Consider the following 27842-nt stretch of genomic DNA (forward strand, 5'->3'; position numbering starts at 1 on the left):
GGAGCAAAGGAAAATCCCTTGCCTGCTGCCTTACTTTGAAGCCTACTGTTGCTTTTAGTTTTTGCTTTGCTTTGCTTGTTCGTTTGATTTTTTTTTAAAGTAAACATTAGCTTTGAGATATGCAGGGGCTGTGCTCACCTTTTATCCCTGTACTTGAGAGGCAAAAGCAGACTGATCTCTGAGTTCAAGGCTGGCCTGGTCTACACAGTAAGTTCCAGGACAGCTAGGGCTACATAGAAAAACCCTGTTTCAAAAATAAAAAATAAAATAAATATAGCCTTGAGCACATAACTGGTATTAAATATCACCCTCTACAACTGTTTTCAAATTACAAATTCAAAGTCACAGAAATGAAAGATGATACCTAGACAGAGCCAGGTCAGAATCCTCACTTTCTCTTGGTCAAAAGCATCTCATATTAAGTTGGAGTTGAGGGTCCATAATGTATGCTAAAGGTGCCCAAGTACAAACACATGAAAAGAAGAGGGTAAAACCTAACAGAACATCAACAACAACGTGCACAGGGCTAACTTTTTAATAGGAGAAAGACATTACTGAGAAAAGACCAGTGCAAGATCCATCTCTTCCAACTGCTCAAGGAACTGCAGTAAGAGAACTGAAGCACTTGTCCTTAAAGGACAGCACTGCTCACAACCCCTCATGCTGCCAAGAAGGGGTCCAGGACCATGTCACTCAGTGAATGACAAGCACATTCAACAGGAATAGTGGCAGGGAGGTGACAGAAGGCAGCCCTTGAGGATCACTTCAAAAGGAAGAGGACAGCAAAGAGAGATTTCCTACGGAGACTCCACCTCAAGAAAACGACAAAAGAACCCCGTGACTCCTGGGAGGCAGAAACCAGGGAAGCCCAGGACAGAGGCTTGAAAGCACCTGAGCACTGAACACTGCTGCACTGGATAAATGCTGGGGGTGTGGCCCACGGTTAGAGGACGTTCAGCATTCCACTCTGCATATACGATCTTTTGGCTCATTTTCACTTTAATCTAGTCATGTCCATACAAAGTATAAAAGAAGAGTCTGATTTGCCTATAGCCACCCTACTAACAGCAGGCAAAGGAGAACTTATCTCCTAGACCGCTCTAAAGTACCAGCCTTGAAGCTGAGAGCCGGTGCTTAAAAGAAAAGATGGGGCATCACTATGTAACACTGGCTCACCCGGGATTGACAGAAATCCACCTGCCTCATCCTTTGGAGTGCTAGCAATAAAGGCAGGCTCCACCATGCCCAGCTGGAGAGCTTTCTTTCTTTTTATTTTCTAAGTTTTGTTTTTTGAGACAGGGTTTCTCTGTGTGGCCTCAGCTTTCCTAGAACTCACTCTATAGACCAGGCTGGCCTCGAACTCACAAATATCCACCTGTCTCTGCCTCCCCAATGCTGGGACTAAAGGCCTGCACCACCACTGCCAGCCTTTTTTTTTTTTTTTTTTTTTAAAGACTCAAAGTCATGGACAAAGTGGAGAGAGATGAGAGATGGACCTAATAATACAGTATTATAAGAGATCCTAGCCCATATATTTCTGAGTATAAAAAGGGGGGCAATAAAAGCTTAACACATGCCCTGGATGTCTAGTGTGAAGTCAGAATCCCTAACACAAGCTTCTTAGAAGAGAATTCAACTTTAGTTCTATCCCTGGGACCTACACGGTAGAAGGGCAGAAATAACTCCTAAAAGTTATCCTCTGCCTTCTACATGTGCAACCAAGGCACAAGTACACATGAGCACATACATACCCAAACATGCACACACACACACACGCATGCACACGCACACAAATAAATAAATACATTTTTTTAAAGCCAGAGTCTGCCAGGCATGGTGGCACACATCTTAATCTCAGACCTGGAGAGGCACATGTAGGCAGATCTCTGTGAGCTCCAGGCCAACCAGGGTTACAGAGTGAGAACCTGTCTCAGAAACAAAACAAACAAAAACAGACTTTAAGACATCATTTGTGAAATTAAGAAAGAAGCCATATCGAAGAATTTGATAGTCAACACTAAACAGCCAACCAACAAAGGAATCATCCAAGGCTAGGAATATACACCAAGGAACTGGATGAAGTCTGTGAGGAAAGCAGATGGGACCAGGAAGACTTAGCAGAGGGGTTGAACACACGCATGCACGCGCACACACACACACAGAAAGGGAGAGGGAGAGGGAGAGGGAGAGGGAGAGGGAGAGGGAGAGGGAGAGGGAGAGGGAGAGGGAGAGGGAGAGGGAGAGGGAGAGGGAGAGGGAGAGGGAGAGGGAGAGGAGTGTGGTGCACACACCACATTCGTGCTAGGCAAGCCACACCCTTACCCATGGTCCATCTCCAAGTTATGGCCAAAACGCTCGACTTGGCTTACTGATCTCCAATGCCTTCTGATGAGGCAGGCAAATTCCTTTCTCAACTTCTCTTATTGATACCATGTGCAATAGGTGTTATGTGGTCTTTTCTGATGAGAAATAACCCAACGTTTTCCAGAGGATGTGGCTAGAGTAGAGGACTCTAAGGACAGCCTGTCCACACCTCCATGACACGCAGTAATGCATGGAATACCTCTATCCCAGAACCCAACAAGCTGCTCCCGTCCTGATGCCAGCACACGTGTCACTCACTTCTCTCTAGTCTCACACACATCTAGCACAGACACACAAGCTTGGCTGACGGCTTTCAGAAGGTGGCACTAGGGAGAAACTGCCGAGGAGACAAAGCTGGCCGGCTCCATTTTTCCACTCAGAGCCCCTTGCACTTAACTTCCCTACACACTCCCCGCTGGTCATCCCTTTCCTCTCCTAAGATGCTGGAATGATTTGTTCTGAAAAGCGACAGGTTTATAGGTTAGCCGACACCTCTGCTCTGTGGAATTTTAATTAACTTCTCCCATCACCAATATGCTAAGGAACGGGGTCTCCATTCTCTGAGGTCAGCAATGTGTTTCAGGTCCTGCTATATCAGCCGTCAAATTGAAGAATTAATGACGTGGCTAATCGGCTCTAATTCTTAGGAAGAAAAGAAATTGAAAGGGAGTTGTGGAAGAAAGCAAGAGGAGAGCTACAGGTTCCGTGAAGTGAGGAGAAAGAGGCTGAAGAGAGCTGAGCAAAAGGGCCACCAACCTGTTTATAAAAAGCAACTGACAGATGGGGTGGTGAAGGTGACAACCTCTAACTTACCAAATCCCACTCAGGGGGGACAAGGGAGGCATAGGGAAGAGGAGGCCGACAGACCTGACTGACTTCTAAGACAGTCAAGTACAGCAAAGCCTCTAATGCCCCGGGGAGGAGAGAGGCCCTCCTTGGTCCAGGATAGCAGAGCCAGGGGCTGGAGCCATGGCCTATCAGCTAAGAGCACTGGCCGCTCTTCTACAGGACCTAGGTCTGACCCTCAGCACCCACATGGTGGCTATAACCATCTGAACTTCAGTCCTGGGGCTCCAACACCCTCTTCTGGCCCCTGGGGACACTGTATATATGTGATGCACAGAGATACATACAAACAACACCCACACACAAAACAATAAAATACGTTTTAAGCCTAGTACAAAGCACATGATGTATTGAAAGATACTGTCTACATGAAACTCAGCATTAGGGTACAATGACTATACACCAATAAAATGTTTTTATATAACACTTAATAATCAATAGCCAAGAAAGCAGCAGTTAATTTTTCAATACAAGATTTCTCTGTGCAGCTCTGGCTGTCCTGGAACTGCAGACCAGGCTGGCCTCAAACTCACAGAGATCTGCCTGCCTCTGCCTCCTGAGTGTTGAGATCAAAGGTGTGCGTCCCCACTGCCTGGCCAGTTTTACTTTTTTATTTTGATTTTGCATACTTTTTTTGGTTTTTATTTTGTTTTTGAGACAGGGTCTAACTCTGGCCTAGGCTGCTCTGAAACTCACCTTCTAGCCTAAGCTGGCCTTAAGTCCACGGGTGATGTTTCCTGCCTTAGCCTCCCAGGTGCACGGTTGACAGGCAGGAGCCAACACCTGGCAGCTGAAGCAGAAGAAACGTCTACATTTTGGTGTTTGCACTTGTGATTCTGGCCATTGGGAGGCTGAGGCGGGAAGATTTAGTTCACAGCCAGTCTGTGTAGCCTTGGCTACACAGCAAGACCTGTTTTGATTTTGGTTTTAGGGATTTGTTTGTTTGTTTGTTTGTTTGTTTGTTTGTTTGTTTTCTAAAGAGTTGTGGGCTGGAGAGATGGGGAAAGATACTCTTCCAGAGAACCTGGGTTTGATTCTTGACACCCACATGGTGGCTCAAAATCATCTGTAACTTCAGTTCCAGATTCAACGCCTTCTTCTGGTCTCCATGGGAACCAGGCACATGAGTAGGAGCATACTAGCCAAACTACCACACACATGAAATGATAAAACTGAGCTGCCCTTCCTCCACAGCTGCCACTATTTCTGCTGCTCTCCATACATAGGTGGGGCCCAGCTGGCAGGCCCCAAACCTCTCCTCCTCTCCTGATACCCAGAGCCTGTAAGGGATACACCAGAAGACATTTTCAGGGAACAAAGCAGAGATGAGTCACAACAGCAGGCTAGCTGCTGCCGCTGCCTCTCAGGTATACAGAGAAGCCTCTGCTTTGGAGCAACTCCAGAGGACATCTGCTCCAGAAAAGTAACACTGCCCCTTAGTTACATCCAGTATGTATCTTTTCTTTAACGTTTCTGGTCAGATGCTTAGAAAAGGTTATCTCAATTCCAAGTATAGAGAAAGACCCAAAGACCTCACGTCTCTGGAGAATGTTAAATCTCCAGGAGAGTGGTTCATGGCAACCTAGAATACACTAGTGAAAAATCTTCTGGCTTATCTGACCTAATAAAGTGAAACCATTCTTGAATGAGATAAAAATCCAAGCACGTCTCCCTTACCTGAGTACTGGGCTGATAGCAATGGACCAGACTCTGTCTTCGGTCTGGATGGTGTGTAAGCACTGCCCCAGCTGGCCCGAGGCCAAAGGCCAGACCTGGAAACAGGAGAGGAAACGCTCTTGTTGGCATTGCCTAGGCTTAGGGGGAAGACGCATACACCAGGCGGGAAGAGTGAATGAGGAGGTGGAGAACGGAGAATCCCTTCTGTCCTGAAGACAGAGCTCAGGGTATGAGCAGAGAGGCCTCTCCAGCCTCTGGTTCACCTGCCACAGAGACAGGTCTTGCTTCCTGCCCTAACCACCAACCTTTACTTCCATCCGACTAGTCCTGCTTTCTACCAGGCTGTGAGAGGTTACCCAGACTGTATAAGATTTAACTAAGAAAATGTAAACAGAAGTCGCCTGCCTCTCTCAGAAACAAACTTCCCTGTGTTTGTGGATCTTCCCTTCTCCTATCTTTCATCAAAATTTTAGCTTAGGCATAGAAGGGGTGGCAAGAAGATCAGGGTGTGATGCGGGGAGCCATGCTCACTGTAGAGTAAGAAGAAAACCGCAGAACAAGGAGAGAATGGGAAAGAGGCTGCAAAGTGAGAGGGGGTATTGTTGTTTGTTTGTTCATAATGCCTAGGATCCACAGGTATTCATGTCAGCAGGGAATTTTAGCACCTAGTGTCACCAAAAGTAGCAGAAAAGCTTAACTCTTTTAAGCTTCCATATCGCCACAGGTTAAAAATATTGCTTGGAGCACACTATCTGGCCCTATCAGTCAGGAATGTACATTAGCAGCCACTCTGGGCTTAACTCTAATCAACACTCCAGAGCCTCTCAGCAGTCAGTGCATTTAGAAATCTCCCATTAAGCACAAGGTCCCCCTCACCTCACCCTACGCCAGATGACACACACACAGGGACATAAGCCTCTAACCAAACAGAAAGGAAACCTCAAATGTACAGGGCTCTCCCCAGAGCAGCCACAGAGGGATCCCTTGGCAGCTAGATGGATCAGTGACCTCTCAAGGTCCCCGCAGAGCTATAAGGGGAACACACCAAACCCAGGCAGGACCGTAGATGGAAGAACTAAGAAAACATTCCTTCGGTGTAAGGGGCAGGTGATGGAATGGGGGTGGTCTTGCCTTCTTAGGGTCACATGGTATCTCTTCCCTATAAAAGGAGAAAGTGTTTCTTAGAGCACAAGGGTATGATGGAGTGGGGGATGGGGTAACAGTAAGTAACTTTTCCCAAAACTAAGAAAAGAAATTTAACGAGAATATTCTGAATGAGAATGGACCCAAAAAACAAGGGCAAATATCTCAGTAGTTCCTGTCAGTCCAGGATTCTAGCATCCGCTTTGCACCTGATAGCCAAACCCTCCTTTGGTCACAGCTAGATGCCCTCTGGTTTCTTCCTTTAGACTGCCCATCTTGGAAGAGACATTGCCTTTTCTGAACTCCTTCAAAGTCATGTTCTTGCTTATGCAGTGAAGAGGGTACTCCTGATTTACAAAATCTCCAGGACAGCCTGAACCTGTTTTCTAGTAGCTTCCATAGAGACAGTCGGTAGTGTCCAAGAGCCCACAAACTACAGAATACAGTTCCTGATCTTTAGGAGCGAACAATGCCAATTCTAAGCATCGGGACAGTGGCAGCCTGCCCCACGGCACAGCAGCCCGTGGCAGCAAGAGTGTCCTGGTACTTGAGGGACAGGGAGTTGACATAATAAACATGTGGTCAGACCCAGCCTGGAAAACACTCAGTGAACATATATATTTATACAGCCCTCTTAGAAGGCAAACAGGAGGTGGCAAGGCTCACCTATAATGATCTTTGACTCGGGAACTCTAAGGATGAGAATTCATTAAAAAAAAATCCTAAGACAAAACCTAAGTGATAAAGTATTTCCGGCAGCCTATCACTACAGAACAGCATATTGTCTTTGGAATATGACTAGTCTGGGTTTGAACCCAACCAGTGACTTACTGTAATCTTTGCTTAGAGATGTTTCCTAACTTCTTTGTTTCAGCTCATCAAATGGGGGAAATGCCTATGTCTCCCTCTGGACCATGGTATAGAAAAGGGAAGGTAAATGCCAAGAACTAGCACGGTCAATGTGTAGAATTTAGCAGACTTAAGAAAGGATTCTTATTTCCCGGTTCTTATATTCAGGAATAAACTAGGTACAAACACCCATCTACCAGAGAAAACTGTGAATAAGCAATGGTTAGGTTCATTGTGAAGCCACTGAAGATAATGCAAAGGCTGGAGATTTAGCTCAATTGGTAGAGCCTAGCATACGCAAAACACTGGGTTTGAGCTTCAGCATTACGTGGACTGGCTGTGGTAGCAAACGTGTAATCCCAGCATTCAACAGGTGGGGGCAAGATCAGAAGTTTAAGGTCATCCTTAAGCTACATAGTAACTTCAAGGACAGCTATTTAAATAGATATATATCTTGTAAGAAAAACAGAAAAGGTTATAGAGTAGATACCACAGAGTATACTGTGTATCCAAAATACATTACAGTTAAGCAAAAAAAGATGTTTACCCAATAAGATAAAATGAGAAAATGAATAAAGTGCTTAGCACAGTACCTGGTTACAGTCTACACTGCTAGAAAATAATCCTAGCAGACATGTGGTATACATATCTATAATCTCAAGAGGCAGAAAGTGACAAGTTCAAGGTTAGCCTCTGCCACACATCCAGACACTGTCTCAAGAGAAAGAGAGGTGGGTCTGAGGCTTCAAATACCTGCTTACCCCAGACAAAGGCTGCTGTTCCCAGTGGTAAACAGAAGCCTCTCCTTGAAGTGAATACAAAGGCCCATGGCTTCACACAATGCTCAGTATAGAACTGCTGGGAGCTCAGACCTAACTAAGGCATTTATAGAGAGCACCCTCTTCAAACTCAGGGAACACTCTAGAAGATGGCAAAGAAAGAATGTTAAGAGCTAGAAGGTGGGGGGCGGGGCTTCAAAATGCTATCTTCCAAGCACAACACAAACATGGCAATCATGAACTCACAGTAACTGTTGCTACTGTGACGATGGGCTCTCCTAACAGGCAGTAATGAAGGAAGGTTTATGTGCATTTAGTGCTGCATCTGTTGGCAACTAAGAGGCTCTGGGAGAGGACGAGGCATAGAGCCCTGTTAAACGTTAGGACACTAATAAGAACAAAAGCTAGCAAATATACTTAAGAGTTGTTTTTTTTGTTTTGTTTTTTGTTTTTTTTTTTTTGTTTTTTGTTTTTTTTTTAAGGAAGATGGGGGCAGAGAGGGTGGGAGGGAACAACATAGGGCCAGGACAACAAGGACGCATTATAAACATGCATGGAATTATCAAAGAACAAAAACTCCCAGCACTGGGACTAGAGACAAACGCCACTGCCCCCAGAGGTGAGCATTGACAACCTGAACCTAGAACCTAGATCCTAGTGCTCAGCTGGGAAGCACTTGACTGAGCCCTTTCTCCAGCCTGAGCTTTACTCCTGAGCAGTCTGGCACATTAAAGCCAGAATATTTGCAATGAATGCTACAAAGTCATGACTAAGCAACCGTTCAAATATGGGATGGGAAGAGGAAACAGCGGGTGACAGGAAGCCTCACTGATCAGTGAACCATCGTTGGCTACCTGAGACCCTGTCTCAAAAATAAAAGCACAAGCTGCTGGTCCTCCTCGAGTGTCCTCTGCCGGCATTCATTCTCTCTAAATATAAAATATAAGGCAGAAAATTCCAAAAGCAGGAGAAATGCTCATAAACAGCAGGGAGCCTATTTGGCTGCTGTCTTCATGTAAATCAGCGACATGAAAGCAGTCACTAGAGGGTAGGTACAAGGAGTCAGAGTTACTGACTAAAGCTGCAACTTCTCTCTCCTGAGCTCTCTCTGCTGCCTAGGGGCCCCTCTGCTGATAGGAATAAGCACTTGCTACGGTGAGCCTCTAGACTCTAGACAAGAGATGATCAAGCCCAGCCGAGGTCCCACGGCAGCCCCAAAGCCTGGACCCTGGCTAGGGCTGCTACACCCAGGATGGGAAATGTTCTTCCTGTCCCAGAAGCAGCAGCAGCACTTGACACAGACAGGATAGATTGGATCCACAAAGCGAGGGTGACAAGTCTTTATCAGTTTCACCTTTCCTGTCTTGGTGGATGTCTGTGGCTCTGGCACTGATGTCACCACCACCAACAGCCCTGTCCTCTCCACTGCCCGCTGGCCACATTGCTCTCCAGAGGATCAGTAAAACAAATTTTAATTACCAGCCTGATTGTTTATAAACAAGGTGGTGAAAAATTAACTCCTCTGAACTGAGAGCAAGCAAAGGAGGGAAATTTTAAAATAAAATATTGGGGTTAGAACTTAACCCACAAACTTGAGGAAAGCCAGCTCAGGGAGGAAAAGCTGGCCAGGCCCTGTACTTGTGCACTCACACCACATTTCCAGGGAGTGGCACGTGTCCAAGCTGCTGGCCGCTTCCCCCACCCCATCCCCACCCCTCCCCGTCCAGCTGGCAGGAACACAGCCTGGCATCGCAAGCTCTATGCCAAAGCACATAAGTGAGTTCTTTATTGTGTCTCTTCTCCCCTGCCCTCACCCAGTGCTCTCAGCCAATGCTGGGACTCCAGGCTCTGTCCACCCTCTCTTACCCCAGGCCCTATAGACAGAGGAAATAGCAGCATGTGCAGTGCTCACCTTGGCCGTCCTGTCCCTGGAGCCACTCACAATGATGCCGCCTTTGCAGTCCACACAGTTCACCTCCTGTTCATGAGCTGAGTACTTGACAGTGAAGGTGCTGTGAATCTTATGAACACCGATCTTCCCATCTCTACAAGAGAATAAGGAGCCCGCCCAGAAATTAACTTGTAGAAAGAGGGCAAGTCTACTGAAACAGCAGGTGTCCAATGATATCTGGATTTGCTAAGCATTCTGCAACTCGGCCCACAAGGAGCTGAGCTTTTAGACACTTTTACTCCTTCAGCACGCTTGAGGCTAACAGAGCTGAGAAGGAAAGTAAATTTCCCTTTAGAAAGTATCGAACCTGCTCCACTTTGCACTGAAGGTTCTTAGGCTTTCTTCTCAGCTGACCTATTGTCAGCTTTTGGTAAATCTCTGCTTAAAGTGTTTAAAAAAAAAAAAAAAAGCAAAATCAAAAAACCCAGAAGCAGACCTGGGTCCCTGAAGAACACTGAGGAGGAAGTGAGAGAACCTCCAGCACTCACCCTCCCGCACTGATGATATGGGAGTTGGCCAGCACAAAGTGACAAACGTCCTCATCGTGCCCAGCGAAGACTCTGAAGGGCCGACGGTTCAAGCTTGCACCATCCGGGCGGAACTGGTAGGCCAGGATGAAATTAGCCTGAGATAGGTACAGAGAAGAGTCTTCTAGCTGCATCCAAGGCATCTGACTAGGGAGGGGAACAAAACAAACAACAAAGTAAAGCCACTGGCGCACGCAGGACTCAGACTTCAGTTGAGGAGTTGGGGAAGATGAAGGAGACTCCCGGCCAGGTAATGTGATCTCTGTGTTCTGGCTAAGTCCAACTTACATTTCAAGACTCCAAGACTCCAACACACTGCTCAGCAGACCAGTTACAGTGTGATAGAGAAAAGATATTTTCTAGGAAATCCCATTCCCTTGTTATTAGAGCAAAGACATATTTATAAGTGAAACACAATCTGGCTATTTAGGAAAGTGTGCAGACCGGCAGAGATACCGAGGTCCTGCCAAGGAGAGTGACATTTCTTAGTGGAGGGTAAGTGTGGTGATAGAGGAGAACTCCAAAGCAGCACGCTGCAGCTCAGGGCTAGAAAGAGCTCAGCTCTCAGAGCAAACGGTAAGAGGCAGAAGCCACAGGCCAGGATGGGACTAAAGCCTCAAGAAGACTCTGCGTGGGCAGAGTGGCATACACCTGTGGTTCAGCACCCCTGAGTGCTGAAGTGGAGAACAGGCGCTTCAGGCCATCTGCAGACACACAGTTGAGTAAGGCCGTTATAGGGACATTAGGGTCCTGTCTCAAAACAAAGAGGAGATGAAAAAAAAACGCAGGAAGGAGATGAGCAAGGGGAGGGGAGGGGAGGGGAAGGGAGAGTGAGAGAGGGGAGGGGAGGGGAGGGGAGAGAGAGTGAGAGAGGGGAGGGGAGGGGAGGGGAGAGAGAGAGGGGAGGGGAGGGGAGGGTGCTCAGCAAGGCTCTTGGCCGGGCCTAAGCCCCTCCCTGAGACAGACACTCCCACCTGTGCCTACCCTATAACCGTCCTGGAGCTGCCAAGTCTGGAGAGTACAAAGGAAGCTGACTCATCCCCATGCACAGATGCCGTCTCCCACTGCCAAGCCCGTCTGAGCGGACACGGCTGTTTCTTCCCCAGGCTCCTTAAAACAAGCGTCATGGGAATGTGGGAAAGCTCTGCAAACCGACTGGCCGGGCAGTTAAGTGCAGCTTGGATCGTGTAGTAACCAAGTGTCTACTCACGCAGCGTTTCCAAGCGTGCATGTATTATAGAGACTATGTGTAGAACATTTGTACTCATTATTCTCATTCCTCTTCAACAGCTTTTCCACAGTTATGTAGATCACACGAATGGGCAGCACAGGAGGCGGACTAGACTTACAACCATGTGGTAGACAGATATTTACCTAGGACAAGAAACCAGGTTCATGCCAGGTGAGCAGTGGAGAATCCTGGGGCAACCTGGTAATCGTTCTGTTTATTTGCCAGACTGCCTTAAACCAATGCCCTAAAGACAACACCAGGAGCAAAAGCTTGATATATTTTCCTTGATGTTCAAGGCACAAATGGCGGGGTATGGCGCACTAGCCTGTAGTCTTAGCACTAAGGAGGCTAAAGTGTGAGGATGGCAAGTTTAGGTCAACTTGGTCTACAGCGGGGACCCTGTTTTTATAAGAAAACCTCTACTAGGTACCAATGGAAATCAGAAGATAAAGCCATTCACCATAAAAGAAAAACTTTCTCTTTCATAACTTCTCTATCATATTACCACCACATAATTCACAGCAACTGACATCAGTCAGACCAGTGGGAACAACACAAACATGACAAAGGGTCACTGTGGTGTCTGAATGAGACTGGCTCCCATAGGCTCATATGTGAGAATGTTTAGTCACCAGAGAGTGGAAGGAACTGTTTGAGAAGGATTAGAAAGAGGTGTGGCCTTGTTGGAGGAAGTGTGCCACTGAGAGTGGACTCTGAGGTCTCAAAAGCTCAGCCTAGGCCCAGTGGGTGTGTGTGTGCGTGTACGTGTGTTATGTGTCTCTCTCTGTCTCACACACCTGTTGTCTGTGGATCAGTATGTAAAGATCTAAGCTACTGACCCAGTGCCATGTCTATCTGCTTCCCGCCATGATGATTCTACGCTAACCCTCTAAAACTGTAGGTAAGCCCCCAATTGCAACTCTTTTGTGAGAATTGCCTTGGTCCTGGTATTTTTTCACAGCAGCAGAACAGTAAGACAGTCACCAAAGGTTGAAGTGTGCCTTATCTATCAGCAAAGGGACAGGTCAGCCAGAAGGAAAAGTCACAAAGTTCCTAATACACTGAAATCATCCATCAAGAAGCTCTTTTTGGGTAAGGTGACAAATACTATGAAATGCTTTGGCACTGATGAAGCCTAAGTGTGGTTTAACAACCATAAAAATGCTAGGGCACTGGGCTATGGAGGCAGCCCTGTGGGGAAAGCACTTGCTGTATAAGCACTAAGTTTGATGCCAAATTCCCAGCACCTGTGTAGAGAGCCAGTGTCTACAAGAGCCTGCAACCACAGCACTGCACAGTGAGGAGGAGAGGTGGGAGGATCACCAAGGCCTCATGGCCACCAGCCTAGCTCCATCAGAGACCCTTCTCAAGGGGAAACGACAGGGGGTGATAGAGCAGGTCACCCAGAGTCCTCTTTTGGCCTCCAGGCACTGTTTTACACATCCACACACGTGACACACACCACACACTGGCACTCTAAGTCCTACCTCACATATGCCCAATATCCCTTTTTGCCTTTCTTTTAAAATTACATTTTCTTTCTGTACTTTGTGTGTACACAAAAGTTTGCACATGCATGTCACAGCACGTATGTGGAGCTCAGGCGCTAACTTCCCAGAGTCTCTTCTCTCCACGTGGATCTCAGGGAACAGCTCACATTGTCAGACTTTCCTCATGAGCATCTTCCAACCCCCAATTTTGCCTTCTACTAAATTAGAAGAAATAGGACTGGAGGTGTAGCTCAGTAGTAAAGCACCCCAACATGGACTAGGTCTGGGTTTGAGCCCCAGCATCATGAGCCCCGCCCCAAAAATGAAGATTTTTAACAGAATCCAAGAGGAGAATTTACTCCCTAGAGATAACATTTCAAAAAAAACAATCTCAGCTAAGTAAGAATAGTGGCTCATGCCTGCAATCCCGGCATTCAGGACGCAGAGGCAGAGGATCTCTAAGGCCAGCCTGGGCTACAGAATGCTCCAGGAACACAGTTTCCTGTTTCAAAAACAAAAACAAACAAACAAAAAGAAGGGGAAAAAAGGAGAAAAAAATTTAGATAGGACCCCCTAAGTTACACAGGCTGACTCTTTAGCCCGGACAAGCTTTGAAATTGAGATCCTCCAACCTCACACTGTCCAGCCCCCAGAGTACATTTTTTATAATCTTCTGTGAACTATGTTAGCAAGTGATCCTTCTGCTAGACTCTCTGTGGATCTGAAGAATCGTTACCACATTGGAGAGAGCCCCTATGATCTAATTTCATATTTTCTCTTTGGTCTTAGGAAGCCTTAAAAGAATCAAGAAGTGAGGCTGAAAGATGGCTCAGAGGTTAATAGCACTGGCTGCTCTTTCAAAGGATCCAGGTTCAATTCCCAGCACCCACATGGTGGCTCACAATTGTCTGTAACTCCAGTTCCAGGGGATTTGATGCCCTTTGGGAACTTCGTCAAGTACTAGGCATACACACGGTGAATAGACATATACAGAAACAAAATACATACATACGAGCCAGGCTTAGTGGTGGGCATTTTTAACCCCAGAACTTGGGAGGCAGGGTAGGCAGATCTCTGTTAGTTCAAGGACAGGCTGATCTACACAGTAAGTTGGGGATAACCAGAGCTACATAGTGAGATCCTATCTCAAAACAACAACAACAAAAATACACATAAAATAAAAACACTATTTTAAACAGTAAACATTTTTAAAAAAATCAAGAAGCCACTTACCTGTATCTCCACTTCAGTAGAATCCGATCTCGGCATCGTCCCAGCCGCCAGTTCTGAGACAGCTTCACTCGTTCCTTTACTGGAATGCTGGTCATCCTAGGTGCAAACAGAACACCTCAGTCACTACAACTCATTACCAGTAAGAGAGGATTGCATGGCCTTACTGAGTCAGGACTTGGAAACATGCAGAATAGAATCAAATCCACACTAAAGGAATTATAAGACCAGGAACTAAGAACTCCTGTCTCTATCCATGGCTAATCAAGACATCCAAGCAGAAGTCTATGCTTTCAACTTTAAACTATCACTATCTGTAGTGATGTCAAAACAGTCTAGTGGAAACCATGACAAGAAAGAGCTAGAGCCACCGAGACAGCTCCATGGGCAAGGCACACTTTCCACAAAAGCCTTGGTAGAGAGAGAACTGACTGCCAGAGGCTGTCCTCCGACCTCCGTGCATGTGTCACACATGCACCTGCCCACACTCACAGTAATAAGATAAAAGACCGACGCACTGCTTCCTGAGACAGTGACATAATCACAGCTCATTTCTTTTAATTTTCAAGTACTGAAACTCCTAGATGTCCATCTTATAAAACTCCTGGATATCCTACCTTATACCAAACACAGAAAGTTTATATATAATAAACAAGCACATAGGGCTGGAGAGATAGCTCAGCGGTTAGGAGCACTGACTGCTCTTCCAGAGGTCCTGAGTTCAAATCCCAACAACCACATGGTGGCTCAGCCATCTGTAATGAAATCTGATGCCTTCTTCTGGTGTGTCTGAGGACAGCAACAGTGTACTCATATAGAATAAATAAATAAATCTTAAAAAATAAACAAGCACATAAAATATACAATATAAAGCTAATATTGGGGTTGGGGATTTAGCTCAGTGGTAGAGAGCTTGCCTGGCAAGCACAAGGCCCTGGGTTCAGTCCCCAGCTCAGAAAAAAAGAAAAAAACAAAAAAAAGAACAACAACAACAACAACAAGCTAATATTAATCTATCTAACTGGACCAAAAAAAAAAAAAAAAAAGCAAAAGCAAAAAAGGGCATGTGGGGTTGGGGATTTAGCTCAGTGGTAGAGCGCTTGCCTAGCAAGCGCAAGGCCCTGGGTTCGGTCCCCAGCTCCGAAAAAAAGAAAAAAAAAAAAGGGCATGTGTCTGTCACGGGATAGGCAAAGTACTCAGGACATAGAAAGCAAAAATCATAAAAGAAAAAAGCTAATGAATTAGACTTTATCGAAATTATGACTTATCTCACAAAAATGAACATAACAAGTCAGAGTCTGAGGAAAATATTATTTATATGAATATACTAAAAATTCATATGTATGTATATGTGTATGTATATAACAACGGACTCAGACTCAAATGAAATAGTTCTCCCTCTATGTTTAAGCTAGCCTTGATTCATTCTGTCTCAGCCTCCTGAGTGCCATGATTCCAGGCAGGCATCACCTCAGCCTCTCTATTCATATATTTTTAAAAGACCAACAAGGAAGTTTCCTATTTGATGATGGGAAAGAAAAATGGCCCAGCCACTGTAGCGAAAGGTCAAGCAGGGTTATTTTATATAGTTATGGGTATGAGTGCCTTTGCCCACATTCACATATATGTACCATGTTCATATGCAAAGGCCAGAAGAGGACATGAGATCCCTTGGAACTGTGGTTCTAGACAACTGTAAGCCACCATGTGGTTGCTGGGAACTGAACCCAGGTCCTTTGCAAGTGCTCTTAACAGCAGAACCATCTCCCTGCCTGCCTCAACTAAAAAAAAAAGATTATAATAAATGAAGGCAACATTACACATGCTGTATTTCATTCACATGAATTGTTATAAGGGCCAATTAACCAAACATGAAGGAAAAAAAGCCCTCATAATGATGAGTGACCAACAAGGCAGAGGTAGGGACTGTCTGGAAAGGAGAACATGGAAACTTTCTGGGGTTTTAATGCCCTGTATCTGGATCTTGAAGGCCTTCGGGCATATCTATCAAAAAGGCATCAACTGGGCCACATGCGGTGTCACAGGCCTGTAGTCCTAGCACTCAGGAAGCTGGAGCAGGAGGACCATGAATTCAAGGGCACCTAGTGTACACAGCAGACCAGCCTGAGCTACAGAGACACTGTCTCAGGGAAACAAGAGTGGGGCCATCTGCCAGGCTCACAGAGCAAAGGCTCTTGCCACCAGCCCTGCACTGAGGTCTATCCTCAGGACCCACACAGTAGAAGGAGAGAACTGACTCTCACAATTTGTCTCTGATTTCCCACATGTGATACACACACACACACACACACACACACACACACACACTCACACACAGATGTGCTAATTCTGTTTTTTTAGAAAACAACAAAACTCACCATCAACAAATTTCAAACGATCAAGTTTAAATTTGAGCACATTACTCAAATATAACGATCCAAAACCACTGTGTATACATTTTTAAGAAAACACATGCACTAATATAATCAAGGATGTGCATGCATGTTCATGTATGGAGTGTATTAGTACTGAAATGCACAAATAAACAAATGTGGCCAAATAGTTATGAGACCTTGACAGCGAGTGTATGAGTGTTCATTTACAGATCTTTCCTGTATGTCGACGGAGCAGTGGATACCGGAAGAAAGGGGTGAAAGAGGCAGGGACACAGCAGCCAGAAAATGGCAGTCTGGGGCAAAGAGACAGTGAAGAGTCCAAAGGCCTTTTTTTTTTTTTTTTTTTTTTGGTTCTTTTTTTCGGAGCTGGGGACCGAACCCAGGGCCTTGCGCTTCCTAGGTAAGCGCTCTACCACTGAGCTAAATCCCCAGCCCCCAAAGGCCTTTTGAGAATACATCCTTACACAGACTTTTGAAATCATGGGCAAGAATCTGAAATTTCCAATGTAGGTGCCTGCCCATCTGTGTCTCCATGGCTTCACATGCATGACTGTACAAGGTTTACTGCTTGGGGCACTCGGTGGTGACTACTGTACCTACCTAGAAATTCACTGACAAAGGAGACACACACATTTCTCTCTGTCTCAACCTACACCTTCATGTGTACCACCCGACACTAAAAGTCATCGACCAAAAGTCTCACTTTCGAGTCTGGTGAACACACATTTGAAAAGATGGCTTGGGCAGGCAGAAAGTTATCTAATCCGCTTATTAGTACAGAATGCTTCTGATTTGTAAAGTAGTGAGTGTAGAGGACTGAACTTTAAAGACATAGATACATATCACAGAAGTTTAACAGTATAAAAATGAGCAATCCTAACAGGGCTGTACTGGTGCACACCTTTAATGATCTCTGAGTTCAATGCCAGCCTAGTTTACAGAGCGAATCCCAGGATAGCCAGGGTTACACAGAGAAATTCTGTCTGTGGTGGGGAAAAAGCCATCCTCCTAATCCTAATCAAGATTTCCTTCTGTTTGCCCTTTACTCCACTCCTCTAACTGCAATATCTTATTTAAGCACGAGACATTTATGTATTTCCCAATTCTTCTACAATGTAATATTTAATAAGGGGGAAAACGTCCTATAAAATTAGAGAAGCTTGGAGGCAGTATGGCACGGGGTGGAGTGTGGCTCAGCAGTAGAATGCACGCATATTTGTTTTTTTTTTGTTTGTTTGTTTGTTTTGTTTTTTTTTCCTTTTCTTTCTTTCTTTTTTTTTTTTTTCGGAGCTGGGGACCGAACCCAGGGCCTTGCGCTTGCTAGGCAAGCGCTCTACCACTGAGCTAAATCCCCAACCCCCACGCATATTTGTAAGGCTCTGGATTCAATCCTTAGTATACATTAATAAAAAATAATTGATAGTGTTGACGAAACTGAACATGTTCCAATAAAGCAAAGAAAAAAAAAACTGATTAAGATGGCCCTCTCATACAATATGAGAATTTTTTTTAAAAAAAGGAAGCTTAGTTGGACATGATAGCACAAGCCTATGATCTTAACACTTAAAAGGTTGAGGCAGGAGGATTTACTGTGGGCTCAAAACTAGCCTGAGTCTCATACTGAGTTCCAAACCACCCTCAACTATTAGCAAGATTTTATCTCATTTTTTAAAAAGGGGAAAAAAATCAATTTGAGATAGTTTAGGTAAAAGAAAATGAAATGTACATACACACACACACAGAGACATGCGCCAACAAATGGTAGAAACGAACATATGGATTACAAAGTGTGTAAGTTTGTTTCTATAAATTTTAAACGCTGAAAGAGGTGGGGAAAAGAGATTGAAAGGTAAGTAACAGAGAACCTAACATCGCAAACACAAGTTTCATCCCTAAAACTTCTAGGGAGCTGATAAAAATCTATCCAAACAACACTCTGTCTTACTCTAGTATCCAGCCACCCATGTCAAACAGCCTGAGAACAGTCACATGGGGCTCACTCAGTGAAACGCTGAGAAAAACATTGCTGAAAACTACTTTACAGAGATGTACCTTAAACAGGTACTAAACACCGCCTCACCTCTGTTAAGGAGGAAAACCTGACAGGGTTTTGACTTCATAAGCATATGGGTTTGGTTACACATCAGTCGCACTGTCTTGTTGAACTCAGATTTCTACTGTGAGCACTGTATCCCAAACAAGTAACTCAAATGAGAGATACATTTGACAGTGCATGGGCTGGAAGCAGGCTGAATGCTTGCCTGTGGGGGAACAGCACACAAATGCTTTGGAATAGACCATGTGCAACCTCCAGACAGAACAAATGTGAGGACCAGAACACAGAAACAACCGTTGTTGCTGAACAATAACTGTAAGATGAAGAAAAATACTGTTTCTACCGGTAACAGATCAGAAGAGCTGCACTGATGGTGCTTTAGGGCACGAGTGAGTTTCTTTAATATACATGCGGTTGATAATGTGGCAGCTTACCCTTAACTACATAGATTAAATAAAGCTCTGAAAAGCACAGAAAGCAGACTCAGGAAATGGGAATTGCCTCCAGCGGGTGTTGGGCAACTGCAGGTAGCTTTCTGTCTATGAAGTGAGGATAGGATTTCACACAGGGCTAGAGATGGCTCAAGAGCTGGCCTGCCACAGCCTGATGACCCGAGTCTGATCCCCAGAACCCACAATGGAGGAGAACACCTACCCCCACAATTGTTCTCTGGCCTTCGCTGCTGCTCAGGACTCACACACAGATCATGCAATTTAATAACAAAATAAAATATTAAATATAATTCACACAAGAGTGATAGTCCGAGAGGACACATAAGGCAAATTTATAATTTATAAAGCCATTATATCTCACCACAGAGACCAGTCTCTTGTAAACACAACTAGATCTATTAACTAATAGCCAGTATCAGTGATGTCACCACTAAATCTAAACTAGTAATTATTTCTTCTAATCAATGACTCCTCTACTATCAAACAATTTATCTTTTAGGCTGAAGGCTATCAGGATGGACACGCATGATATGATAACACTAAACTATCTTACTGAACTCGCCTATCAGGTGCATGTGGTCCGGGGTTTCACGTTACCAGAGAGCAACCTGTACCACGGGAGAGAGAACTGAGGACAGGAAAGGAGCTGACCCAGAACTAAAAAAGCATACATTGTTCTGCCAACACTTCCCTGCAAGCCCCTCCCCACACCAGAGATAAGAGAGTTTGTAGTTACTCCTCTGCTAAGTTAGGTCTAAATTAACAGGCACAGGTAAGTTACAAATGGTGAATCAACATAGTTCCTAAATTAGGGTAAAGATGTTTGTCTATCTGTCTGGTCACTTAATAGTAACTAGGTGACACTTTACTGAGGAGAATGATACTCCCCTGAGGAGTCTCCACACCAAGAAACTTTCTTTCTTTTTTTTAAAGATGTATTTATTTCATTACATTGTAGCTGTTTTCAGACACACCAGAAGAGGGCATCAGATCCCATTACAGATGGTTGTGAGCCACCATGTGGTTGCTGGGATTTGAACTCAGGACCTCTGGAAGAGCAGTCAGTGCTCTTAACCGCTGAGTCATCTCTTCAGCCCACCAAGAAACTTTCAAAGTTGAGCTTCAAAAATGCTACCCAACAGCAGATACAGGCATTTTCTCTTAAGGTGAGCGCTATAGTCATTTACTCCAGGTCCCTCAAATCAGCTCCAGCTTTTACAAGAGTGTTCGTTCCATGTGGCTTTGACTCGGAAAAAGTACCACTTTGTTAAAGGCAACTTAACAGCTTTTCCCTCCCCCTTCACCAGTCCTCTTTGATAGCGTCCCTAGCTGGTTGCTAAACTGTATCTTAATTTTTATTGGCGTCCATTCATGAAAAATGACCCCCCACCATCAATAGTCTGCTCTCTCTGAGACCTGTCACCATCCAATCAGAGAGAGGGTAGGACCAAGCAGAAGAGTTCTTGAGAGGACAGAGGCTGGTGCGCCTTAGAAATCAACCAGGCCTCATTCTCATCCTTCAAATGCCTCCGGCTAACCATTTCTCCCAGTTACTGATATAAACGGAGGGTGCTCCCCTCAAAGGACACGATTAGTGCCCTGTAAATAAATCTCCCTGTGGCTGTTAATGCAAGGAAAAAATCTCTAACTTGGCCCATGGGCCTGGCTGAACTGCCATTTTCCCAGCCTCCTTCCCTTGCCTCAGGCTAATTTCTTCACCCACCCTCCATCTCAGCTTTCAGGCACTTAGTCACCATTAGAGTCTGACTGCATTCCTGGGTGCGCAAATTATTTTAAACAAAACAGCATGCACCTACTGTAAGCTACCTGCCCCCTTAATATCTTAGCAAGTGAGTCCCAGGAGGCCGAAATAATCTAGGACATTACTAGAATGATCAATCCTTCATTTCCCCTCTCCAATTTCACACCCAAAACCAAAAAGCAAATAAATAAACCTGGTCTAAGAATAATGACTGTGTGTGTGTGAGTGTATGCACATGTTCGTGTGTGTGTGTGTGTGTGTGTGTGCGCGCGCGCACGCGAGTGTGTGTGTTAAGATCCTAAGTCTACGGAATCTCCAGGATAAGAAAACTCCTTGATCCCTTTCCTCCCAGCCCCATCTTAAAACAACACTCCCCAATGATAATTAGCATTGCCTACTCAAGCAACAGGTAAGACTGATGCTTTGGAACTTGGGAAGAACAAGCAAGTATGGAAAAAGGCCTCCCAACAGGAACTGGGCACAGACTGTGTAAAAGGAAGTTTGGGGCTTGGGTTTTCCCTGATTTTCCCTGCTTCCAGATCTTCCCCACGTTGCCTGAGCCCACCAGTTCTAACCAGCTAAGAGTGTAAGCCACCCACTGAGAAACGTGTAGTCTACACTTGAGCCAACACAGGTAGCTGTAATTAAGGTTCTGAAAAGCTCAATGAAATATTATGACACCGTGTTAAATTATCCCAAAATCTAGGGCAAAGTAAAATGGCAGGAAACACATCAACATGAGCAAAGACCACGCATAGGACAACACAGAGCTGACGAGAATGCCCTACAGCTCCCTTCAAAGGACCCCTAATGTCAACCCACTTTATCCATCTCACACCCACGGTCCACACTGTGCAACAGCAGCAGGCTGCTTTTTCACACTTACCCTGTACCCGTACCACAACCCCATGTGTAAATCACCGTAGGAGCCATTTAAAATCTCATAACAGTAAAGGTTTCTAAATGTGACATGAACTAACTCAAATGCATGACGAATCAGAAGCAGTTTTGACGGCTCGCCCATGTTGTATCGTATGACTTCACTGCAGCCTCACTTGGAACACACAACATGCACACTTTATATCGTGTGCACCTTCATACCACAACACCAACACTCACCACTGCTGCCTGAAACATCGTGGCTGAAAAGCAACTTGTGTTATAAGTTGCTGTATTTTTACTGTGTATACAACATTTCTACTCTTAGAGAAACACAATGGTTTGATTATGGAAAATGAAGCCAGAATTATTTTCTACCATTAAGTCCCAGCATGTGGGTATTAAATTAGTATATCTTTGGATTATATTGTGTTAGGTGCTTGACTTTATTTTTTTTTAAAGACTTATTTATTATTTATATGAGTACACTGTCACTGTCTGCAGACGCACCAGAAGAGGGCATCGAATCTCATTACAGATGGTTGTGAGCCACCATGTGGTTGCTGGGAATTGAACTCATGACCTCTGGAAGAGCAGTTAGTCTCTTAACTGCTGAGCCATCTCTCCAGCCCAGGTGCTTGACTTTAAAATTGCTGTTTGAGTTGCCAACTTGAGTTTCATTTTTTAAAATATCATTACATTGGGCTAGGGAGGTGACGGCTTAGTTGACACCATTCTTGACACCAAGCATGAGGACCTGAGATCAGAACTCCAGACCCAGATTAAGAGCCAGGCATGGTGCTGAGTGTCCATCAATACACAAGCACAGGGAAAGGGAGGGGTCCAGCAAGTAAGCTATCATGCTAGCATGAGAATCTAAGTGCAGATTCCCTAGAACTCATATAAAGTCCTTATCCTGGTTAGGCAGAAACAGATGGATTTCAGGGGCTTAAGGACACCTAGTCTAGCTCAAATTCCATGTTCAGTGAAAGACCCTATTTCCAAAAAAAAAAAAAGTAAAGAAAAGAAAAGAAAGAAAATTACCTAGGAAGCGCAAGGCCCTGGGTTCGGTCCCCAGCTCCGAAAAAAAGAACCAAAAAAAAAAAAAAAAAGAAAAGAAAAGAAAAGAAAGAAAAAAGGAAAAGGGAAGGAAGGAGAAAGAGAATGAGAAATAAAAGAAGAGGAGTGAAAAGGGATAAGATACCCAGTCTCGGGTTGGAGAGATGGCTCAGTGGTTAAGAGCACTGACTGCTCTTCCAGAGGTCCTGAGTTCAATTCCCAGCACCCACATGGTGGCTCACAACCATCTGTAATGGGATCTGATGCCCTCTTCTGGTGTCTGAAGATGGCAACAGTGTACTCACATACATGAAATAAATAAATCTTAAAAAAAAAAAACACACCCAGTGTTAACCTCTAGCTGCCACGTGCACACATACAAGTACACCCATACATTCACTCACATATCCACATACACACAAAAAACGCACTCGCACACATGTATATATGGCCACACAAACACACAGCGATCATTAAATGAAGTTTACCTTGAGATTATGCAGCATTTCCAACGATGTCTAAAATGGTCCTATGCCAATTTCAAACCAAGGCAGAGCAGGGTCTCAGCACGACACTCATGTCAAGGCCTCAGCCAGCTGGGAAAGCCCTCAAGATGCTCTGCCTGTTGTAGCATCAAATATCCAGCCACCGCCTAGTTGCAAAACCCAGCTCATCACTGCGTACTTCACCTTCAACGAACTGTGAAGTTATATATAACAAGGGGCTGCTTGAACTTTTTATTTGTATGCCTATCTTACATACGTTTACACCCGGGTTTTATAAAAAATTTATCAGGCAAAAAGCAATCAGGAGTGGAAAAACCTTAAGAGGCCCACCTACCTGTAGTGCTTGCCTCAGGAGCAACAGTCTACCTCTGTCCTTGACAATGCTTGCTTCTCTTCAAGAGACTAGTCAAATTTAACACTACCACTCCACCAGGCTGGCCTTGAACTCACAAGGATGCACCTAAGCCCCTCCCTATCCACTAAAGTGCTAAAATGAGAACTCCATACCACCAAATCTAGCCCATCTTGCCTTCTCAGCTCTCATAGGCCTGGGGCTCACTGATAAGGTTAGTCTGGCTAAACTCAGAGATCTGCCTGTCTCTTCTTCCCCAGCCTAAGCAACGACATAGCAAGACCCTATCTCAAAACAGAAAGGAAGCTAGGAAGGAAGGGAGATTTTTTTTTTTTTTAATTTAAAGAGATCTCAAAAGTATGGTTCTCCCTTTGGCAAACTGCACTTCCAACAACACCTGTAGGTCCAAAAGTTCTTCCTAGGGCTGAGGAGGCAGCAGCAGTTAACACCACTTGTTCTGTGCAGTGGTGTGTGCACGCCTGCAGTCCCAGCTCTCAGGAGGAAGAGGCAGGCACACAGATCTGAGTTCAAAACCAGCTGGGTCTACAGAGGGAGCTCCAGGACAGCCAGGGCCACACAGAGAAATCCGTCTCAAACAAACAAACAAACAAACAAACAACAACAACAACAAAGACCACTTGTTCTTGCAGAGGACCTACGTTCAGTTCCCAACACTCACATGGTGACTCACAACTGTCTGTAACTCCAGTTCCAAGGCATCTGCCACCCTCTTTTGCTCTCTGCAGACACCAGGCATGCACACACACATACGTGCAGACAAAACACCCTTATACACACACACAAAATAAATCAAAAATTGTTAACACTCTACCTAGCAATACATGTGTAGTATAGCACATCTTTAAGAATTCAATGTACTTGGGGTTGGGGATTTAGCTCAGTGGTAGAGCGCTTGCCTAGCATGCGCAAGGCCCTGAGTTTGGTCCGCAGCTCTGAAAAAAAGAAAAAAGAAAAAAAAAAAAAAAAAGAATTCAATGCACCCAAATTCTATGCCAAAAATCAAAGCCGTCCAGAGCAGTTTCAGAGGCACTTGGCATGACATGCTCTTTGCCGGCGTCAGCTCAGCATTTGGGACATACGCACGTCTACCTCTCCTGTTACTGATTTATAATCTGTAAGGCATTTGTCCAATGTGTGTTCAGCAAAATGTTAACAAATATTCGGCATGAAAAATTTTAATGTTCAAAATATTTTGGACAATGAAGGATAAAACAGAATCAAACAGGTTCCTCCGTTATAGGACTTCTTGATGCCTTTAACCTACAGTGGTACTGTGATTCCCAAGAGTGAGGCACACAGCAGTTCTGACATTCGCTTGATTACAGAATTAGTTTTCCGAGACTCCTACAATACAACTTTTAGAAAGGCTGATCTAGCACTTTATGGGAATAAGTGACAGTAAGAGCGAAGTCACTATTGGTGTGCACGTGTGCACGGACAGGCCTCCCCTCTGAGTCATGAATTAGGCCCAGGCTGACTTTGTTCTCTTGCCTTCTTTTCCCTGGACTTCCCATCTGAAATGTGAGGGATAATTACACCACTCTGCTTCCCAGGGTTACTTTTTATTGTTTTTTAATCTTAAAACTGCGTTCCATATTAATCACCCAAAGTAGCCAGACCTTAAAATCCCAAATGTCCCACTACCTGCCAAAGGGATGGAGAGATGAACCAGGCACCACCAGGCAGCTTTCACATCTCCAGTCTAGGCTGCTATGGTTAGTCTCTGCAGGCAAGAGAAGAAGAGTGGAAGGCTCTCCCCACGACATACGGCTGCAGGGAGCCCGTCGTGGTGGAGCACATACCACCACATCTTAATTTTTTTTTTTCCTTTTTCTTTTTTTCAGAGCTGGGGACCAAACCCAGGTCCTTGCGCTTGCTAGGCAAGCACTCTACCACTGAGCTAAATCCCCAACCCCCATACCTTAATCTTGATGTGTCTTCTCAGTACAGACTTTCTAAAGGAAAGCCAAAGACGCAGGAGGTCAAAGCTAGAACTATAAGAGAGAAAGAGTACTAAAAACTATTTCCGGGGCTGGGGATTTAGCTCAGTGGTAGAGCGCTTACCTAGGAAGCGCAAGGCCCTGGGTTCGATCCCCAGCTCCGAAAAAAAGAACCAAAAAAAAAAAAAAAAAAAAAACTATTTCCTTTTTTCTAAAAGAAAGGAACTCATTAAGTTCGTGAACAGGGGAAATATACTGTTCCTTTCGGTAAAATAGCTCTCCAGGAAAAGTATCTCAACATATTTACTATAAAACAATTTAATTTCCCTGTCCCATCAGCTGCCACCTATCCCCACCCCACCCCCAAACTCCACAGATTGTGGATTTCCTCTCATTCTTGGCAACGTTACCAGAAGAAACATAATACCCCCTCCGGACTGCTCCCAACAGCTGCTAGAACAAGAAGGGGGAGTTAGGGATAGCCCTCAAAAGCTACCTCTGAAAATGACTCTTCCCTGTCCACACCGTGGAGCCAATGAGGTGACTTCTCTTTTTCTGATCCCTTAAAGCAAAAAGAAGGCCTGGGAAGGTGGCTCAGCTAGTAAGGACACTGGCCTGACACCCCGAGTTCAATCCTTAGAACACTTAGAGCATGGTAGAGGGAGAAAATCAGTTCCCATAGGCTGTCTTCTCAACTCCACCCACACCATGGCATGTGTCCGCACACACATACTCAAGCACATATGTACACCGATAAATACGTAAATGCTAAAATCTGTTCCAGCAAAGACACCACAAAGGCAGCAGTGTCTCCAGTCCGAGATGTCTATCTCTAACACATCTGTTCTCTGTTTGCCTTAAGATCGAAGCTTCACCTCAGAAGGGGGATTCCTCCTTTCCTAACTTGTTATTTCTGGAAACAGTGCCCTACTACTTCACGAGTCTATTATTTTTTGTGTGTGTTTATTTAAATCCACAAATTTTTTTTTTTTGGTTCTTTTTTTTCGGAGCTGGGGACCGAACCCAGGGCCTTGCGCTTCCTAGGCAAGCGCTCTACCACTGAGCTAAATCCCCAGCCCTAAATCCACAAATTTTTAAAATTACATTTAATGTGGGGAAGAAGGGGCCGGGGAAGAAAGGGAGCGAGATTGAGGTCGGCTACCCCTGTGCCATGGTGCATGCCAAGGCCAGAGAACAGCTTGTGGGAGCTGGATCTCCTTCCACCATGTGGGAAGGAGTTCAACTCAGGTCCTCAGGCTTGGCAGCCTTCAACCCACTGAGCCATCTCACTGTTTTGTTTTGTTCTTTGTTTTGAGACAAGGTCTCTGGCTGTTCTAGAACTCACTATGTAAACCAGGCTGGCCCTGAACTCACAAAGATCCGACTGCCTCTGTCTCCCAAAAGTGGGATTTAAAGGTGTGTGCAATTGTGCCTGGCAAACCCACCAGTTTCCAGGTTGCACTTCTTATCAAACGCCAATGTAATATACTTCCGTTATTACTGGCCATCTGTCCCTAGTCTGTACATCTAATTCCATTCAGGCCAAGAGACATAAGAAGCAAAAACCTAGGACTTAATTCAGCAGTGACTCCTTCCTGGTATCATCACACACTATCAGGAAAAGCCCCATTACCAAGCAACAGAGGGACAACCAGTAAGCATTTAGTACCTCAGCTGAGACCACCAACAAAGAAGTTCATGGATGTCAACTGGGGGCAGAGGCAATATCTCTCTTCACCAAGGAGAAACCAGACAGAACCTCCAACATCATTCCCCAAAGGTAACGGCTAGAGCTGAGTGAAGACCGTGAAAACCATACAAGAGCTGAGGGAGAAAATATAACGTAAGGGACGGTTTGGAATAAGGAGTAGGAGGTGGTGGGATGAACTGGCTGACCCCAAATGTCTTTTCCACCTCTGACTCCTATGATTCTTTGACCTCCAATTTTGTGCTGTGAACAGGGAATGGAAAGTCAACAGACATGGTGATGATTTAAAGAGCCTGGTAGTCTGCTCTTGTCATTTAATGGCCTCTACGTGTATTTTTTAAGGTGTCTCCAAGCCCTGTCTTCATTTCACAGTTGTCACCTTTCTCAGCAATTTGAGCTCATGTCAAATGACAAAAAAGAGAGAGAGAGAGAAAGAATGTTCAGGCAATTAATTGTAGGCTAAAGAGGGGCAGGCAGAGAGCCCATTGGGTGGCCCATTCTTCCAGGGAGGGCCATGTGGACAGGCTGAAGAAAATGAAAGACTAGCCCAAGGCTGGGACAGGGAGCCAACCCTCTAACAAGGGCTCAATTCCTTTTCCAGATAGCCTCCTTCTGTTTTAGATA

At 44.9% G+C, this 27842-nt stretch overlaps 1 protein-coding gene across 12 annotated transcripts in view; it reads right to left on the bottom strand.

Moving 5' to 3' along the window:
• The window catches only part of Fbxw4 (F-box and WD repeat domain containing 4), an 81490-nt gene that overhangs the window by 47406 nt on the left and 6242 nt on the right, over window positions 1–27842 (bottom strand). For 5 of the 12 annotated variants that reach the window (XR_015628253.1, XR_015628252.1, XM_087564303.1 and 2 more), the window contains 4 exon segments: window positions 14091–14186; window positions 10098–10283; window positions 9571–9703; window positions 4888–4982 (listed from right to left, as the gene is read on the bottom strand). Coding sequence is in view for 5 of the 12 variants with exons in the window: in XM_087564303.1 (XP_087420429.1) it covers window positions 4888–4982; window positions 9571–9703; window positions 10098–10283; window positions 14091–14186 (510 nt within the window). In the remaining 7 variants the exon portion in view is untranslated. 12 annotated transcript variants of the gene reach the window in all.

Source organism: Rattus norvegicus, chromosome 1 (genome assembly GCF_021556685.1).
Source record: "Rattus norvegicus strain SHRSP/BbbUtx chromosome 1, alternate assembly SHRSP_T2T, whole genome shotgun sequence".
NCBI classification, from domain to species: Eukaryota; Metazoa; Chordata; class Mammalia; order Rodentia; family Muridae; genus Rattus; species Rattus norvegicus.